This window comes from Aulonocara stuartgranti (genome assembly GCF_965226115.1).
Source record: "Aulonocara stuartgranti genome assembly, chromosome: 15".
Lineage (NCBI taxonomy): Eukaryota > Metazoa > Chordata > Actinopteri > Cichliformes > Cichlidae > Aulonocara > Aulonocara stuartgranti.
In genome coordinates this window covers 2,820,387-2,839,264 of record NC_138951.1, presented here as the reverse complement: position 1 = coordinate 2,839,264, position 18,878 = coordinate 2,820,387, and the positions used below count along the sequence as shown (strand labels likewise).

General features: G+C 41.6%; 1 protein-coding gene across 3 annotated transcripts in view; it reads left to right on the top strand.

Moving 5' to 3' along the window:
• Window positions 1–414: 414 nt before the first annotated feature.
• The window catches only part of nrxn3b (neurexin 3b), a 324,595-nt gene continuing 306,131 nt past the window's right edge, over window positions 415–18,878 (top strand). For 2 of the 3 annotated variants that reach the window (XM_082505627.1, XM_082505626.1), the window contains exons 1-4: window positions 1,887–2,118; window positions 4,747–5,859; window positions 10,923–10,940; window positions 11,336–11,362. In XM_082505627.1, the coding sequence (XP_082361753.1) occupies window positions 5,163–5,859; window positions 10,923–10,940; window positions 11,336–11,362 (742 nt within the window). In that variant the 5' untranslated portion in view covers window positions 1,887–2,118; window positions 4,747–5,162. Of the gene's footprint in view, window positions 665–1,886; window positions 2,119–4,746; window positions 5,860–10,922; window positions 10,941–11,335; window positions 11,363–18,878 lie in introns of those variants that run through there. The other variant, XM_082505625.1, reaches the window with a different exon arrangement.

The window sequence follows — 18,878 nt, the reverse complement described above, 5'->3', positions numbered from 1 at the left end:
TGTATTAAACACACACACACACACACATATGTATATATATACACACACACACACATATACACACACATATACACACACACACACACATATACACACACACACACACACACACACATACATATACATATATATATATATATATATATATATATATATATATATAACATATTAGGTGGGCATGCCATGCACTACTTTTGCAGTACGTAATTTGCTTCTCGTAATGTCTCCTAAGCGCGCAAGCAGCCTGAATTACATAAAAGCCTAGCTTAAAAATAAGGAATAAATAATTTTCCTTATTGGTAATTTGTCCCGAGGGGCTGTTGTCTCTGCAAATGGAGTAACCCCCCCACCCACTGTGCTGATTACTCTGAAGAAGGCGGGTCAGATCGTCAGTGTGGGAGAAATCCAGGGGCCCATCAACAGTAGCGCTGAGTGAAGCAGAGCTGAGAGATGCGCGTTCACTGAGCCGGAGGAAGGAGCACGGCTGCCTTTTCCTCCACCGCGCCTCACTTATAATAACCGCCTCATCACCACCATCAGCATCCCACTCTCATCAAGAAAGGCTCGGGTTTGTGGATGGGATTTTGGTCTGGATTACTATAATTTGCAATATTTACGCGCGGGGCTTTTGTCCGTCCGGAGTCTCTGCGTGGGAAAAAAAAAGGTAGGAGCAGATTAAAACTGGTTTAGTCCTGTTTTATTTTAATTGTATTTATTTTTTTATTCTTTCCCTCCCCACCACCATCTTAATACGTTATTTGTTTCTGTGAGGATGCTTAAGTTGCGGGATTCTGAAGTTTTTCTGAAAATATTCTGCGAATTTGATGTGACTTTGAGCTGAGATGAGGAATTAGGCGCAGTGGGATGGCTTGGATCGTTAGAATTTTGAAAAGCCTTCACCCGCAGTTTAACACTAAACAGTGGGTAGGTCTGTGACGTGAGGGAGATAACGTGGACTTATTAGAGTTGATTTTTTGTTGTTGTTGTTGTTGTTGTTCCTTTTTAAAGCAAACAAATTCGTAGGGAATGAGCGAAGCGCGTAGAGATGGAAAGTTTTAGCTCACCGAATCGCGTCTCTCGGTCGGAGAGAACAGCGAAGGAGGAAACTACCCCGAACTATTCCCGTTTTCTCGACAACTTCACCCACGAGTCCTGTTCAAATTTCGCTTCGTAATTTCCAAAAGCAAAGGTTCGTAAGCCCTCGAGCCACAGTCAGACTGCCACCGTGCGAGAGGCAGAGGGAAAGCTTGAGCGCTGCTGGGGGGGGAACATGTAGCCCGCTGTTTTATTCATCCGTGCGGGCTTGCGGGTTGGATTTCTGGCAGGTTTTAAATGTTTCCTATCATCTGAAGGTTTAAAATATTCCATTAAGGGATGAAATTACTCATGTGATCGATAGCATCATTTTCTGTTGCACTTACATTGTGAAAGCTCGGCCGTGCGGAATTGAAATGTCCACCGGGGCTTTCAGCAGACTACAGCATCCCTCTAATTTAATATTTCTGCCAGAACTTGTGTCTCTGAGCTGACTGCAGAGTTACCGCTGATCCCGTCTCTGTACCTTATTTGCTCTAAATTATGGCTGGTGTTTTATAAAAGTCTGTTTACTGAAGCCCACGTTGGATTTCGTGATGCATTTAGGGGCCATTTGCTCATCTAAAATCTAAATACTGGGCTATTTTTTTTCTTAACTGCAACATCTGGAGCCCTGCACAGATGTTCAGCGCGAGCGGAAATAATCGTAATGTGTCCGTTCCTGCTGGTGCCAGATTGAAGTTTATGCTCTCAAGTTTTGCACTGAAGCTTTAAATGACTTCACTTTATTCCCGGTTCACCCTAAAATTCCCCTTTTGCTCCGTGCGCCCCACTTCCTCTTACCAGCAGTGGACTTGGCAGGTCCGGACACGCTTCTAATGCAGCATACCCTCGTCTGCTGTGACTGCTGTCGGATTAAATCGCTCCTCCGGGCTGCAGCATGTGATGGACAGGGAGCACAGCAGGGGGCTGAGGGGGTCTCCAGTGCGTGATAGGGGCTCGGCTACATTACAAAACATGCCTATAAATCTGCTGCACCGAAGCCGGACCTGTCAATGCATCATTTATGGGCAGTCAGTGAAGGTATCCCATACAGGTCATCTCATATCCTGCACTATTTAATAATTCAATGTGTATATCCCGGAAAATATGTGCTTATTCTAGCAGAGCAAGGTAGCTATTTAGAAATTATGCCACTTCCTATTTGTTTAACAGGAGGCAGAAAAAAACAGGTTTGGGTTTATGCTAGTTAAACAGAGTACTTAATTAAGAAGCCCAAAACAGCTTGTTAATTTTTCCTTTTTCGCCCTGTGGAGTGAGGACTGCTGGGTGCTCTCAGGCATGCTGTTAGCTGAAGGGCATCTTTCATAACAAGCCTGCGAGGAAAAGTGTCAGTAACATATTCTGGGTAAAACTCAACTTGGCACTATGTTAGCTTCATTTAGCTTAGCTTTGAGGTGGAAAGATTTGGATTTTAAGCAGGGCTTATAGTCAGTCGAATGTTAAGTAGTTAATGTCATGGTGGGCAAATGTTGTTTTTAAAGTCAGAATCAATTAAAGGTGGAAAAAACCCCTATTGTAAACAGCTGTGTTTAACACAATGATATCTCCATGACTGCTTGAAAGAGAATATGTTACCATTGTTAGCATTCAGTGTTAAAACCATGGTTTGCAGGCTATAGGGACACCCGATATCGCAGTTAAGCAACACACACACACACACACACACACACACACACACACACACACACACACAATAACTCATGTTAATTGAATAGAGTCCAGGGCCATTTTTTTTATACCAGGCAGGCATCTCAGATTTCATGGGCATATTGAGCCTTGCTTAGTCAAGGGACACAGCACATAACACTCTTTTATAGTTGGTGGCTTGGGTTGATGCAGTAGCGTTCAGGGTGATTTCACCACACAGAACCTTTTAACCTCTCTTCGGACGCTGTCTCACAAAGGCACTTTTAAGACAAAGACAGTCGTCCAGCCAGGCAACCCAGCGTTGTCAGAGAGACACAGTCAGGTACACTCCTGCACAGGGACACACATGCATGTGTACACGGTGCATTAGCATAGGTATCAGTTTCTACAATTCAATAGCTTGCCTGCTGCAGCAAGATTAACTATTCAGGGCAGGTGGTTAAAGGGCCTATTGTGTTGCATGGGTCTGTGCTACTGTCATGATTGGACAATGCGTTTGTCTGGTGGGCAGCCCAATAGCAAAACAATTGCAAGGGCAAAGGGCTGGAAGAGTACACACACGTATAAGGTTTCACCATGTGAATCATTCCTGGCTCTGCAGAGCAAAATCAAACAGAACTAGATGAGTACAGGTGTAGCGTACAAAGGCCAGTGAGCTAGTTAATATTCAGTACCGCTGTCATCTGGGTTTGGGTGATGTGAACAAGTTAAAAACGTATTCACTGAAGGAAATTTAGAAAAAGAATGCTAGTGGTGGGATTTGGAAATGAAGTAGCACCATCGTAACATCTTTCTGAATAGCTGTTTATGATTGCAATCCCCCAAAGATACGCAAATGAGAAAAGGAGAGTGGCGGCAGATAATTAGTCATATTTATCAGGATCCCAGCAGGCCCTTACAGACAGCAGGCTAACGTCTGAGGCTAAACACATGCTCCGGCTCACCTCCATGGATTTCCTCTCATCGTGGAATCAACAAGGCAACCCAGCCCAGTAGATGGACTTTATTTATTTGTGTATTTTTCACAAAGCCGCTTTGTTGTCCTTCGACTATTTGGGAATTCATCTCTCAAACGAAGGCTTTACAACTATAAATGATTATTTGAGTGGACCTTCAAATAAAATGAGTAATTGGCAGAAATAGAAAAGTGCATAAAATGGTTGTAAACCTTTAATGGGTGTTCAGTAGATATTTAGTGCTATTTAATGGCCACCTAGAGAGTCAAATCCACATTGAATGGTGCTCTCAGTATCCCTTCTAATTCATCTAAACTCATAGGCACAATTTGCCTAATTGCTGTTTTCCCTATTCCACCTCCTCTGAGTGCTGTTTTACATCTGAACCAGCTTTATAACTCTAGTTTAAGTTGACATATTTTAGCAACAGTAAAGAAAATCCCTACAGTTAAGCCAAAAGCTCACAGACAGTGTTAGTTTGACAAATGATGTTTCCAAAATTCTACATTGTGTTGGCTAACTAGATATAGAACATTACAGGGTTTGTCAAATGTTTACAGGCAGGGGATCTCTTACAGAGGGGGTCATTTTCCAAGGACACCCCACCCCTCGTTGTCCTAGCAGTGATTTAGCTGGTCAGGGATTAGGGGTGTGGATCATTTGAAATATTTCCTACATAGCTAACTGGCTAATAAACCAAAGTACACTACAACAGGAATGGTTGATTGTAGCTGAAGAGGAGTGAGTTGTTTTATGACAGATTGTCATGATGTGTCACAATCATATTAATTTCTATGGGCCCTAATAGGATGATGGAGTGGACACAACATGCTTGGCATGAATGGGTCTCATTTGTACAGACTTAATTGATACAACATTTTATAACCTTTAATAAGAATCTCTGGACTCCTCTTTGTTATGTTTCATTGGGTCACATATTTTATTTGTGTCACACATCCCCTTGCAGGTGGTTGCTTTGTTTTGCTAGAAAATAGAGATTCATCTTAAAGAAATGCATTCAGTGCTGTCTGTTCTTTCCCTGCAGTTTAAACCATGGGGCGTGGAACCGGACCAACGATGACCGTTCTGTGCTTCAACCCAGGAAACCGCCTTAAAGAAAAATCACAAGACACAGCTCTGAATCACTGACAAAACACGCTACGGCTCACCTTTACCATAGCAATTTTACGCGTTTATGTGGAAACTGGATTTTTTTTCCTTTCCTTTTTTGCACAATTCTCCATAGATTTGGCAGTTGAGATAAGATCCTTTATCAACGTTAGATCTGCCTCTCAGATAAAAAAAAAGGATATTGCGCTGTCTGCCTGACTAAGATTATCTATGTGGAATATAACATTCAGCAGAAAAAGCCCGGAACTAAACCATTATCAGATGTTCATATCACTTTGAGGATCTGTCCCCAGTTCTCACCCTCTTCTGAGCTCCCTGTTATTCTCTACCATGAATCCAAACAGCCTACCTGGATTTTTCCTTATGCTGCTAAGTACCATGCTGGGCCTAAGCATAGGCCTGGAGTTTACTGGCTCTGAAGGTCAGTGGGCTCGCTACCTGCGCTGGGATGCCAGCACCAGAAGCGACATGACGTTTCAGTTCAAGACTTCAGAACCAGAGGGCCTGATGCTCTACTTTGATGATGGCGGATATTGTGACTTTCTGCTTCTCGCTGTATCTGAGGGTAAGCTGCAGCTTCGCGTCAGTATCGACTGTGCCGAGACCACCATCACCTCAGATAAGATGGTTAACGACAGCCGCTGGCACTTTGCAGCCATCAACAGGCACAATTTGCGGACTGGCTTGGCCTTGGATGGCCAAACCAAGACGGAAGAGGTGCGGCCTCAGCGGCAGTTCATGAATATTGTCAGTGACCTCTTTCTTGGAGGCCTCCCAGGGGACATCCGCACGTCTGCCATCACCCTGCCCTCCGTCCGCGAGCTAGCGCCATTCAAAGGAATTATCACAGACCTCAGTTATGGGAGTAAGCTGCCCACGCTTATCAATAGTCAGAAAGTCCGCTTGGAGATGATGGGCCTATGCACAGAGAACCCCTGTGAGAATGGTGGGATCTGCTCACTGGCAGACGGAGAACCCTACTGTGACTGCTCCAGAACTGGATATGTAGGTCGATACTGCACTGAAGGTAAGAGGGTTGGCTCCAGAACCTTTCTGTGTCAAGCACGATTGCTGGTTTAAATTTTGAAATAAAAATTCAATGGGATTCCTTACAAATGCAGACTTCAACTAGCATCACATCTGCTGTCTGCTTCCAGGTATAGCGAAAAAAAAAAAGATTATATGATTACCCTTCATATTTGCTTTTTTGTTTTTTTGCATATGTTGCATCATTAAAATCATCTCATACCATGTGGCTGTAAGCAACGCAATAAATCTCAATACAAGCCTCTGAAAATTAGATTCAATTTCCATAACTGTGTTGCTATTCCCGCTGCACCTAATGCGATTTGTGCCACACCAAACTTCATTTATGAAATGCCTCGAAAAATGTGCATTGATTGCACAACAGTGTAATTTATATAAAGCAGGAGCATCTATACTCTGGCGTGTTTAAGCGGTTTAATGCAATTCATGCAGGACACCCAATGAAAATACCGAGGGTTTTGTTGCTCTTACGGCTTCTTTTAGAACGTCTTCGTATTTCACGTGGGAGTTAAATTGGAGATGATGTTCTCAGCATTTCTTCTCCCTTCACAGTTATTACTTTTGATCAGGCAGTGGTGGATATGGTATTAGCTGATATGACTAAAATTACAATACTGAGTTCTCTTTTTTCCCCCCTATTAAATGTATTCAGATTTTGCAAGGTGCTGCAGGACCTGAAGGTACACAAAGTTTGGTTGAGAAATAACTTCATGTGTTTTTCTTCTGCTTCTGTGCCAAGGCCATCGCTTTATTTGGAGAGTGTAATGAGATCCAGCTCTTTGAGGATATTCCACCCTATTCTATCATCTTCACACCCTAAAAGCTTTAGTTATTAAAAAAAGTTGTTTTTTTCTAATTGATACCTACGTGGTCCGACAAAACTTGCCACTGGTCTTTCCCTTCCTTTTCAGGAAATATATATTTAAAAAATAATCATGTTAAAATCTCTCATTGTTCAGAACACCCTGCTGCTTTACAGCCTTGAGATCAGTGCTAGCTGATGCCAAAAATAAGTTGCTCGTTTTTTTGCTATTCCATTCACCACAACACAAAATTTTCTCTTTTTTTCCATATTCAAGAACGGTAACCTTTTAAATACACAGTTTCACCATAACCTTACTCGCTTAACTATTTGTTTACGTGTATGGATTGCAGGAGATCCCTTTGTGTGAACAGACCCATGTCAAATTTCCTCCCCTGCTGACCCACTTCCTGCCTGTCTAAATCAAACTGACACGACTGAGGGATGACTCCATTTTGCCCGAAATCAGAGGAATGCTCACTGAAAGCTAGAGCGCTAATGACGAGCTATTTTAAACTGTATCTAATACAATTAAAATGTTTGTTTTTTTAAATGTCATCACTGCAGCGTGCCTTTAAAATGTGATTTTTTTGCTGTCTTTTGCTTCCCAATATGCACCAAAATTTGCTGATCAAATGAAGCTGTTCGGACGTCAGATCACGAGTGCTAGCCTGTGGCGTTGTTGAGGACAGCACGCGATGTGCTGGTTGCAGAGCAGTCGAGCAAACGGGCTGGACTTGACCTCTTTTCGCTTCATCCCATTTGCCCGCTGCCTGTGTCGAACAGTCGATAGAGGAGGAGCAGGAGGCCTGTTGGTCTGAGGGCTGACGGTGGAACTGTGACATCTTTGTGTTAGAAAGGCCGAGGTTTTAAGACGACTCAGTCGGGCGGTGGTCATATCTTAGCTGCAGGGCAGAACGAGTCCAATGTGTGAATTTACCACTGGCCTGTTGTACCCTAATTTGTCACAGGAAATTAGCTGTTGGACAACAAACCAACTCATGCTTACTTCCTTCTTCGTCCTTCTATCCTTCTATTCAGGCATCTGTTCTTCATTTTCCTCCGATTTCAGGCTATAAAAAAAAGGGGAGCTAGGGGAGGGTAGTCAAGTTAATTCCCCAGCTGAACTGACTGCTGCTCTTTTCTGCTCTCCCATTAACTGATGTGGCTGATTGTTGATTATGCCACAGAGACTGGGAACCATAATTAGGAGGATAATGAGAACAGAGATGGCTAATTTGCCTGGAAAATGCCTGCGCAAACACTGCCGTCAATTCAAACTGTCTGTCGGCAAACTCGTGAAGAGTTCTTTTACTGTTATGGCCACATGTCCACAAGTGGGCAAAGTACTTGTTGTTCATGCGGCGCTTGAGCACAGAATGTTTTCAGGGGATGTTCGCACACCTGTCCCGTCAGTATACTGTGATCATGCCGTACATTAATGAGCAATAAAATTAGCAATTTGTCAAATGTGTGAATATGTATATGTTACATTGTCGGATGCAGGAGTCCGGATGCATTTGCATTCACAGGCATGCGCGTGAATGCACGCGGATGCAGGCGAGGCCCTGGAGCTGCTCGTTAAAACGGGCAGATGGCTGACTGGCTGAGTAGACTGGGCCTTGGAAGAGTTTTCCCAGCCGTGTTTTTAATGGTAGCCTGCTAGCCGACTGGCCTGGAAGGGAAAATACAAGGACTGGGCAGAATTCACATGTGTGATGAGAAATGAGAAAATGGGAAAAGTGGGATAAAGCTTCTGTTTGCCACTTCACTGAAAAACATCCTTCTTGTTCCCACACTGGTATACCTCCCCCCCCCTTTTCTCATCTGTCATGAATTAGTGGGGGTCAACCTTCTGCTAAGGCATCATCATTTCACCGCAGTGATAATTATGAAATGGTTCCGTTCTCTGAACGCCTGCAAGCCCTTCCATGCTTTGCACCATAAACAGTTGGCCATAAAACACATGCTCAGTCTCGCCTCCTGTGTGGATCAGGATGTATCAGTGTGGCTAACTGCGTCATGGCGCATGGATTGAAATTAGACAGTACTCGCTCTCTGCATGCGTCGACCTTAGTGTGCAGATCTGTGGCTGTAGCTTTAGTACTTGACCTTGTCATTGATCATTCTTAAACTGCTTCTTTAAGCACAGCCATCGTTATTATTCTCCTGCTATTCCTTGTGCAAATATCACTGTCTTTAATAGAAATGATCTGGATGTGAAATCTCTTTCAGTTCAGCTAACTTAGCAGCGGTGACATTATGAAATCTCTTGAATACCTTGTGGTTTTTCTGGTTACATAAAGGTATGCAGAAGGTCAAGGTTGTTAAGAGCTGCACAGGATTGTTTAATGAATATGTAAAAATGATCATCCATGTCCTCTTTCAGGATTCCACATCCTGCATTTGTAATGAGCAGTTTAAGGACCTCCTTTTTGCTTAAACAAATATGCAGGGACTCGTTGGAAGGTTAGTAATTGAAGGCTAGGGCAAGCAAACTCTTAAGTAAGTGCTGAAATGGTGCCTTCGGGCTTAGCTTTGGGGATTAATAAACAGACATGGAAAAAATGACAGTTACAATAATCTTACTATAAAAAGTAGGTCAGCGAGAAAAAAAATGGTGCAGGGACTTGCCTGATGCCAGTGCATGGGGCATTTGTGTCTAGTGCCCATGCTGAAAATTATGCTTGGATTTGAGTGGTGAAGCTGCTGGTAAAATAGAGCCAGGGATTACGCTCGGACCACATGTCCTCCACAGCACATTGGCTTGTTCTGAGCACCGTCGCGGCAAGAGAAAAGGTTTTATCTACACGGAAACTGAGCATTTAACACACGCGCACGCACCATATCTGGACACAAGCATTTGCACAGTCAGGGAAAAAAATATGTGTACCTGCTGATTCAGGCACATAAATTCAAGCATTAAGTCCCCCCCCCCCCCAGGATCATCTCCTGAGAACTAGAACAGTGCTGCCGTCCATCAGCTGGCTTCTACCCTCCTTTCCCACACTTCCACCCATCGCCCTTCCCTTTCCTCTTCCAATGTCATTTTTCTTGTGTGGGAGGAGAGGCAGCATCCATTTTAGACTCCCTAAAGGAGACAGGAGGAAATCTTCACCTCGTCTGCACCATCCCCTGCTGCAGAATTTGCCTCCCTACTCCTCCTCTCAAATGATATATCTGTCGTGGGTTGAGTTTGTTAAATTTAACATTAAACAAGGACTTAAAGCTGTCAGGGAGGCGGGTGGGAAAAAAATGAAACACAGAAATCCCTGGATGTATCTAGTAGTACGAAACAGGCCACTCCTCTTTGTAGACTGGGCAGAGATCAAAGCGCATCGCTAAGTCACATTAATATCTGATATCTCGCGTTAGAGCCAATATTTAAAATGTCTGATGTAGTCTGTCTTAATTAAGATGTGTTTAATTTTCCTCTCATCAGTTTTTGATGCTCTTTGGGGGGCACCGATTACAAGCGCGAGTATTCCTATTAGGATGCGAGCTTCAGGTTTGTGACTAAAGAAGAATAATAAATATATAACAGACTCAACTGATGTTGAATCCACTCAGTCATCTGTAATGTTGCCTAAATCACACTGGCATGTCTGAGACCCACAAGGTGTCACTGACGGGTGAGCTCTCGGTGAGGATGTTTGCCGCGAGCGAAGCTTAACATGCGGCTTTTTTTCTTCTTTTTTTGTAATGTTGCCGTGCTCCACTATTAGCTACACCGGGACTCCCACTGTGAGCATTCTTCTGAGAAACCACAAGGGGCGTGTGATTGTGGGTGAGCGATAAGTTGAAGAAGAGGAGGTGGAGGAGAAAGGCATGGGTCTGAGAACAAGCAATCCTGCAATCCATAAAACTCACACCATAAATCCTCAACAGCGTGGATTTATGCATCATTTTACGTGTTCAAGGGACTCTGTGTGATGCGGAATATTATGCTACAATGACAATATTCGAAATGTGGAAGAGTTGTTTGCACAAATGTCGATCTGGATCCCGTGGGGGCGGGACAGATTCAGTTTTATGCCTTTTTCTTTCCACAGGTGTTCACACTGAAATAGTTTACAATCAGACATGTCAAGAGGGCGCCTCTTTGCTCCTTACATGATCGCCAGTGTGTTAGGGGTTTGGTTTTTTTGCATGTGTAGATGCAACATGCAAAAGTGGTTGTAGAGTGTTGCTAATGCGATGCTTCTCTTTGCTCTCTCTCTCTTTTCCTGACGTTTCCACAGCAGTCCTGAGAAAACCAGGTGAGTCTCCAGGCAAATGAGGTCACAGCTTCAGTTTAACTGCTGCAGCCATTCACGTCCCATCCAGTTATAAGTTATTTATGCATTCACCTTTAAAACGCAAGCAAATTTTTTTACCACAAGTTCTGTTTTAACTCTTAGATTTGACCTTTATTCAGCAAACACCCTCCACAGTTACTTTACATTCACGCAGACTGTTCCTCGTATAAGTCATTTGTCTGTTTCAGTGGAAAGCTTTCGAATGCACTTGGGGAAGCTTTGCCTTTAGTGTGATAGCCATTCTTTGCCATTATGCAAAGCATGCACAGTGACAATACAACTGTAGTATTGGCGTGTTGTGTTTTTTCTCAATTTTTCCTCTCTGTTCTCCTGTCTGTTTGATTTTTCTCTTAAAGGCCTCGCACACCTGAAGGCAGAGCAAGGTACTCTTTCCTCTTTCTTTGTAGATATCTCTTTTATTTATTTGTTTTTTAGCTCACTAACCCCTGTGTTGGTTGTGAGCTGTAAATTTACAGTGTGCGCCTGCACTACCTGTCCGTTTGCATTTGCGTGTTGCTGTGCGGCTACTGCAGAGAGGTGGGGTGGGGGTGGGGGGATGACTGTGTGTGTGTGTTTGGCGCAGAGGGGTGCACAACAGCATGGCATGTCCCACATCTCACCTTTGTCTCTCTCTCGCTGTGCTCGTGTGTGTCCTCAGCCTCGTTTCATCCAGGTCTCTGTGTATTACATAATTGTGTACTACTCTCACTTCCACAGCAAACAAGCAGTGACACGGTCCACTGTGTGGGAGCGGGGATGGTGGGGATGGGGTGAAAAAAAACAGGGAAGCTCGGGGGTGGGGTTGGGGGTGGATAAGGAAATCACTGGAATTTGGGGAGACAGCTCAGAGGAGAAAGAAGCTTATCTGGGATAGAGAGGGGTGAAAGGGAACAATAAGGATCAAAGAGTGTCAAGGTAAGGTGCATGTAGGAGAAATAGTAGCAGGGTTTGCATTCATATTTGATGAATCTGCAGCAACACAATTTACACTCTACATCCACTGCCAGTGTAAGATAATATTGAAGTCTGGGTGGTGGATGGGTGAAGACAGCAGAGCCCATTTCTGAAGTGGCACATTCATGGAATGTGAATTACTATTACTATGATTAAAATGGACGGAGCCGCTTCCTTTCTGTCGGATCAAATTCAGTAAAGCTGCATTTGAGAATCTATTTTTTGGAATAAGCTTAAAAATATCAGGCTCTTAGTTACTCTGCAATTTAGATTTTTTTTTTCAGATCTTGCTGGCTTGTTGAAAGGGAGTCTGAGACTTATTGTATTTCAAAATCAAATTCAATCTAGCTCTCCAGGAGTCCAAGATTACTAAGTTTGGCATAAAGTAACTGTGACTTTTCTCTAATTGTGCCCAAGTGTTTTCAGCTTTCACTTACCTAAACTGAACTATAACTGTGTGCCGATATTACAGAGAAAGGATGTTCGTTCTTGTTCTTGGAAACAACATTTGGCCATGGCTTCCAGTCATATGACGAGTTTGGAGTTTGCTCAGCTATCATGAGCAAACTATGGCTTATTTACAGTACCGTGCAAAAGTCTTGAGCCACCCATCATTTTTTAAATATTTTGCTTCCAAAGAGCCAGACTTGTCATTTTTAACCTCCTAAGACCCGAACTCCTCCACAGCATGCATTTTTAATTTCTCTTGGATATTTGAGCTGATTGGGTCCTGATGAATGTAAAAACAGAATTACCAGATTTTTTTTTTTTTTTACCAAATTTTTGTTTCTAAGAAAAATGAGAGCCACATATGAGGATATTTGTTTAAAATTTCAATAGAACAGTAGCATATAATGTCCTCGTAAGTGGATATCAGGCCCTTGTAGAGCAAAATTGAGTATTTTGGTCTAAATAACCCAAAATGTGATGTCCACATATGTGGACGCAGGTCCGTTAAAGTAGTCTTGAGCAATAGTTCTCCAGGTCTTTCTTTGGACAATAGCTGCGTTTACACCCAGTTTCAGTTTAGTCCTTGTACCTGAGCATTTTCACAGCAATGTTTTTTGTTTGTTAATCCACTTAACAAATCTATGGACCTGAATGAATCATTCAAACATAAAAGCACCTCCTGACCTGTGTTGTGTCTGCACATAATGAATAACTTAGCAAACAACCCATTTTTAACTCTATTAGCAGCAGTTTGTCACAAAAACATACATTTTTTGAGAGTTTAGACACTCTTGAGGAAAAAAGGTAGTTATCCCAAATAGTGACTTAGAAAAATATAAAGAAATGACTTTTGCACAGTTCTGTATATATACTTCAGCCAAAACTATGACAAATAGCCAGCGAAAACCTTAGCCGTAGACCTCAACTCTATTAAAACAACACACAACGGCATAAACAAAATGAAATCTAGAAAAAGAATTGTTGAGATTTTGAAGTGTCAGTTGTGTGCTGCCCGTGTGCGCTTCTCCCATTACTGCACAATTTGCATGATTGTCGACATGTTGCATGCAAGTGTCACAGGCTTTATGTAGACTAACAATAGCTTAAACCTACTTTTTGTTGTCTTTTTCTGGTGCTCTGCCTTGGATGACACTCTTCCTTCTTTTATCTCTACGGATCCTTTCTCCTCTAGGTAGAAGCAAAGGTACAGCAAATCCTTTTCCCCCTACTTTTCTTTCATCTAAGCTGCGAGAGATCTCTCTGTGTGTTTACATTTATGGGCTGAATTTTCACTGCCGCTTATTTTTAATTCACTTTGAGTGATTATTTAACATATTCATTTGCTCATCGTGGGAGGGAGCCAGGAAAGTCACAGGACCTGATGCTTTCCAGCTAACGAGCGGCCACAGTTATCGTTGCGTGAACGATGAATGAGTGAGTGGAGAGATGAGAGAGGGTGGAAAAAAACACAGTGTCAGTATCGCATACTAAATGAGTCTCTCTTAATTATCACGTTAAATATAAATGATGAGAAAAAATGGATTAATCATTGTCTTAGCAAGCAGTAAATATTAATAATAGCCTGTCTGTGTGAAGATGCCTGTGTTGTGACAGTTCTGTGTCTCGGAAAAAAAAGAGTAATTGGTGAATTTGACCTAACATTTAACTTCATTTAAATGAGACCATAGAAGCAACCTCTGTGTAGTGCAATTGTGCAGACAATATTCTCATTCTACACTGATCAAAGCCATGTGGCCCGTTTTCGTTAGTTGTGTGTGTTTGTGCGTTTTTACAGGATGTCCTGCCACGTTTGTGTGCTTCTCAGTGTCATCTTGATTGATATCAGTTTTGATGAAAATAGCATATTTCCTCATTTAAAGTAGCTTGCATGAGATGTAGTCATGTGCACAAGTGTCCCATGTTCACAACAGTGGATTGGTTTGATTGATTGTGAGCCCGCCTTCTTAGCTACTGTTGACAAACCTTATCAGTCTTTCTGTTCTTGCACGTTGCATATTGCTGTTTGCTCTAATAACGGGGGCGACTTTGACACTTGAAACTTTGAGTTATTTTGGAATCAGTCACTCCTTGCTTTCAGCAGAGGTAAAAGCAACAGCAGGTTTTCTTATTTTTAGCCTGCAGTCATTCAGTTTACTGACTGAAATGACTGCAGGCAATTTGATCAGCTTAGTAGATTTGATCAGCACTGCTTGGCTAATTAAGCTAACAGTAGCTCCTTGTAATTAACACGGGTTCGTGTTAAAATTTCATAAAGAGAGTCTTGTAAAAAGGATCTGAAAGAAGAGCTATTTTGCTCATTTGCACCTTCAAATTTTCGTTTGTAGCTTTGCATGGTTAACAGTTCAAAAATAATCCTCATTTCTCTTTCACTGGGTTTTTGTGCAGTCCCACAGTTCATCCTCTGTTTTAGTTCCTCTCCCTCAAAGCCTCTGCTCGCAGACAGCACACACAGAGTTGTGTGCCATGTTCAATATGAGCATCCACCCTTTTAACAGTATATGTACTATACTGGTACCCTTTATATTTACCCTTGGCTTCATGTATCATATGGTCAGTCTGAGGCTACGCGTTCCTAAAGACAGTAGGCAAAAATATAGCATCCTACCTGAAAAAGGCTTTCTGGATGAAACTTTGACAAACTTGACACAAACGTCCTCAGATCCATCAGTTCAGTCTGTCTCCTAAACTCTGATAGCGGTCAGGATCGGTTTTCACACGGTGGAAAAATGTTACAGTGGATGTGAACAACCTGTAATCTTACAAAGTGATGCAATCTAGTGATTTCCTTGGTCTTGGATACGATGCTGGGTTTCTGCTCTATGTAGTAAGCAGTCAAACACACTATATACCATCACTTATATTTTGCTTTTGTCTTCTTGGGCCACAGTAAACTCCATACCCCCCACTGTTTTGATACAGAGTTGATAGTTCTGCAACTTCCATCACATCGTTAAAAATCCCAATTCCAATAAAGTTAGGACACTCTGTAAAATTTAAAAAAGAAAAAAAAGACCTCAGAAATCCATAGTTGGTTCAACTGAGCTGACAGATAGTGAATTTTGAAAGTTTGCCTGAGCCAATGCAGAGATTTCCAGGACAGAATCCTCCCTGTTATCTATACAGTGCAGTCTGACAGATAATAGGCATCTAACATTGATCATTACTGTCCACTGTGAACAGAGATTCCTCCAGAATTTCTGAACCTTTTGATTAAATTATGTTCTGTATACAATGATATAGTCAAAGTCGTTGCAATTTTACGTTGAGGAACATTTTTCTAAGGTTGTTTTATAGTTTTGGATGCAGTTTTTTCCCCCAGATTGGCGAGCCTTTGTCCATTTTTATGTCAAGGGGTGTGCTGTGGCAGGCAGGAGGAAGGACCCAAACGCAGGACTCGTACACGAAGGAGTAAACTCCAAATGGCAGCTTTATTGCTGGAGAAACATGTAATACAAGAAAACTAGACTAGAAACTCAAAACATGAAGCCCAAACTAGAAAAACAAAACCGGGAAACAGAGAACCAGAACATTGCCAGAAGCATGGAAGAAATACACAGCACAGTGAGGGGATGACACAACAACAGAGAGAGGGAAATAAAGGGCTTAAATACACAAGGGACTAACGAGGGAATTTGAAACAGGAGGGAATCACAGCTGGGACTAATCAGATATCACGAGATGAGGAGGAAGCAAAACTGAATGCGCTGACATAGGACTATCAAAGTAAAACAGGAAACACAAGACAGGCACAGAGACACGGACTTGACACTGAAACATCAGGAGCAGAAGGACAGGAGAAGAAAACTGTGACATGAGACACGACTGACTGTGGAACATGAAAATAGACATGAAGACAGAACTAAACATGGGGGGCACAGGAACAACACCCCAGAACTAGAAATCACGAAACACTGAAGAACTGTAGAGCTAGAAATTACAAAAGACAGAACAATGAGAAAACTAATAAATTACGATATATAAAATAATTAAAACATAAACACTGGGTCACCAGACTCAGGACCATGACATTTTACCTCAGAGAAGCTCTGCTTCTCTGAGATACTCTTTTAATACCATATCACATCATATTACTGATTGTTGGAAATTAACCCATATGGAAAAGATATATATAAATCTTATAAAGTTTGTATCTGTCTTGTGTGAAACTTGAATGAAAAGCATACAAGAGTGAAAACAGATATAAGATCCCTTGAAAAATTCTATAAATGAAACTTGTATGTTTTGGATACTTAATAAAACAATATATGAAAGTAATGAGAAAGTGGCCACTTTCATGAGTAAATCATATGATTTATGATTCACTATATGAAGTAGGCCACATCTGATGCAAGTCTTTTATAAGCTCTTACTATTTCTTTTCCATATGGGAACCTAATTAGTTGCTAAATGTGTCTCTGTTGTTTTTTAATCTTTCCATCCTTTTGTCGCCCCATCTCAACTTTTTTTGAGACATCAAAGTCAAAAAACTTTATTTATCCCCAAGGGGCAATTACGATAGACATGTTGCTGTTATCAAATTCAAAACGAGCTAATATTTTTTTTAAATCAGAATTTATGTTTTCCATGTTCTGTTGTGAGTAAAATATGGATTTATGAGATTTGCAAATCACAGTATTCTGTTTTTGCTTACAGTTTACACCGGCTCCCAACTTTTTTATATCTGGGGTTTTATTATTATTAATCCTTTATTTATCCAGGTAAAAAATCTCATTGAGATTAAAAATCTCATTTCCAAGAGAGACCTGGCATCATAGCAACAAAAGTCACATACCACATAGGTCTATGTGGTATGTAGACGTCTTTATGGGAAGACGTCTACTGCCTGCAGTGTCTAAATGATAGTTCTGATTGGGTAGTCATTGTTTTGATGTGACTCTATGTGAGCAGTTCAATATCACCAATTTCCCGGGACCGTAATGTATCTGCTGACTTTTTACACAGATGGAATTACAATGAAGCTTCACTGTAATGTGTTTGATTTACCCATTGCCTATCAGACTGACTTTTCCCTGTGTATGGGCTAAAACTGAATTCCCCTGCATTTATATCACTTAAGCAAAATAGGTTGTAATGTCTATGTAGTTAGAAATCCTAAAGCTCTGTTGCACAACAGAAGGAGCCAGATATGATACACGGGACTTTCTATGCAACTCTCTTGGGGATTTTATTTTCCTCCCACAATCTGAGTCAGTCAGATGGACTGATGATTTAAAGTTACTAATAGGTGTAAGTGGGACTATTGTCTCTAGACTTGTGTGACATATGAATCAATATGTAGCCTTTTAATCAAGGAATGCTTAAACATGATACAATATGACTCTAAAACAGAGACAGCAGCCAAGCCAGTGTTCACATTACACTGTGATGAGTAAAATGAGGACATGCCACGGTCCCAGTGTTATTAGATCCATGTCTCTGCAGTAGTGTGTGTGTCTGTGTGTGTGTGTGCTGTAAATGGCACAGCGGTCAAAGGGCACAGTAAACAGGAGGCTGGGGAAAATAGACTACACAAAAGACCCGAGTCCACCACAGAAAAAAAAGGAGTAAAAAAGAAAAATGATAGCTGCAGCCAAAGGGCCAGGCGAGAGTGTCAGTGTTGCAAGATTATATACTTGTAATGAAAAATGTGGAGCACCTTGTCATCCCTCTACTCAGATCTGGGGCTGATATTGCACGTAACCGTTAAGCCATCTATAGGGAAAGTTTTAGTCGCTTGCAATCCAAGAGAACCCCATTGTTCTTGGCTCAGAGATGCAACTTTTTGATGCATAGCATAAGTTGACATGGCAAACTTTTGTATAAGCTATGGCAGTGGACTGTGCTCCAGTTAGTAACATTGCTCTAGTTAGCAAAATGCTGAACTTCAGGCTACAGATATTTTCAGATTTGAGTGCCTCGTTTATCTAATTAATGTAAATGTGTGGTGAAGATTTATTCTTATGAGCAACTTTATTACTGAATTTAACCTATTTTGTCTTTGGGAGATGGAAAATAGGGCAGCATTTATAACAATCCAATTTCAGTCATACTTTTATGTCATCCAGATAATGAGCTTAGTCAAAGGAGACGCCATAATGTTCATTGTTGGTTTCAATATTTTGAGTTTGGTTATCTGTAGATAGTAACTGTGCTTCAGCTGCCAGACACATCAGCTGTTACATGTATCACATCAACACTTGAGGTGTTAATGTCAATCACAGATTGAATGTGTGCTATGTTTATTAACACGTCGAATTAACACGTTGAAACAAGGTTATTTTCTACTGTGTACTTAGCTGTACAATGAACAAAATTTATACCCTTAATGGTAATTATTCCACAAGATCCTATTTTTAACAGAGAACAACCACTCAGTACATTCAGTTCCCTTTTACATGATGATTTTTCCCCCTATGTCTCATGAGAGGTGTGCCTCCATCCAGACATCTGGTGTTCATCTGGTGGTAACAGTAT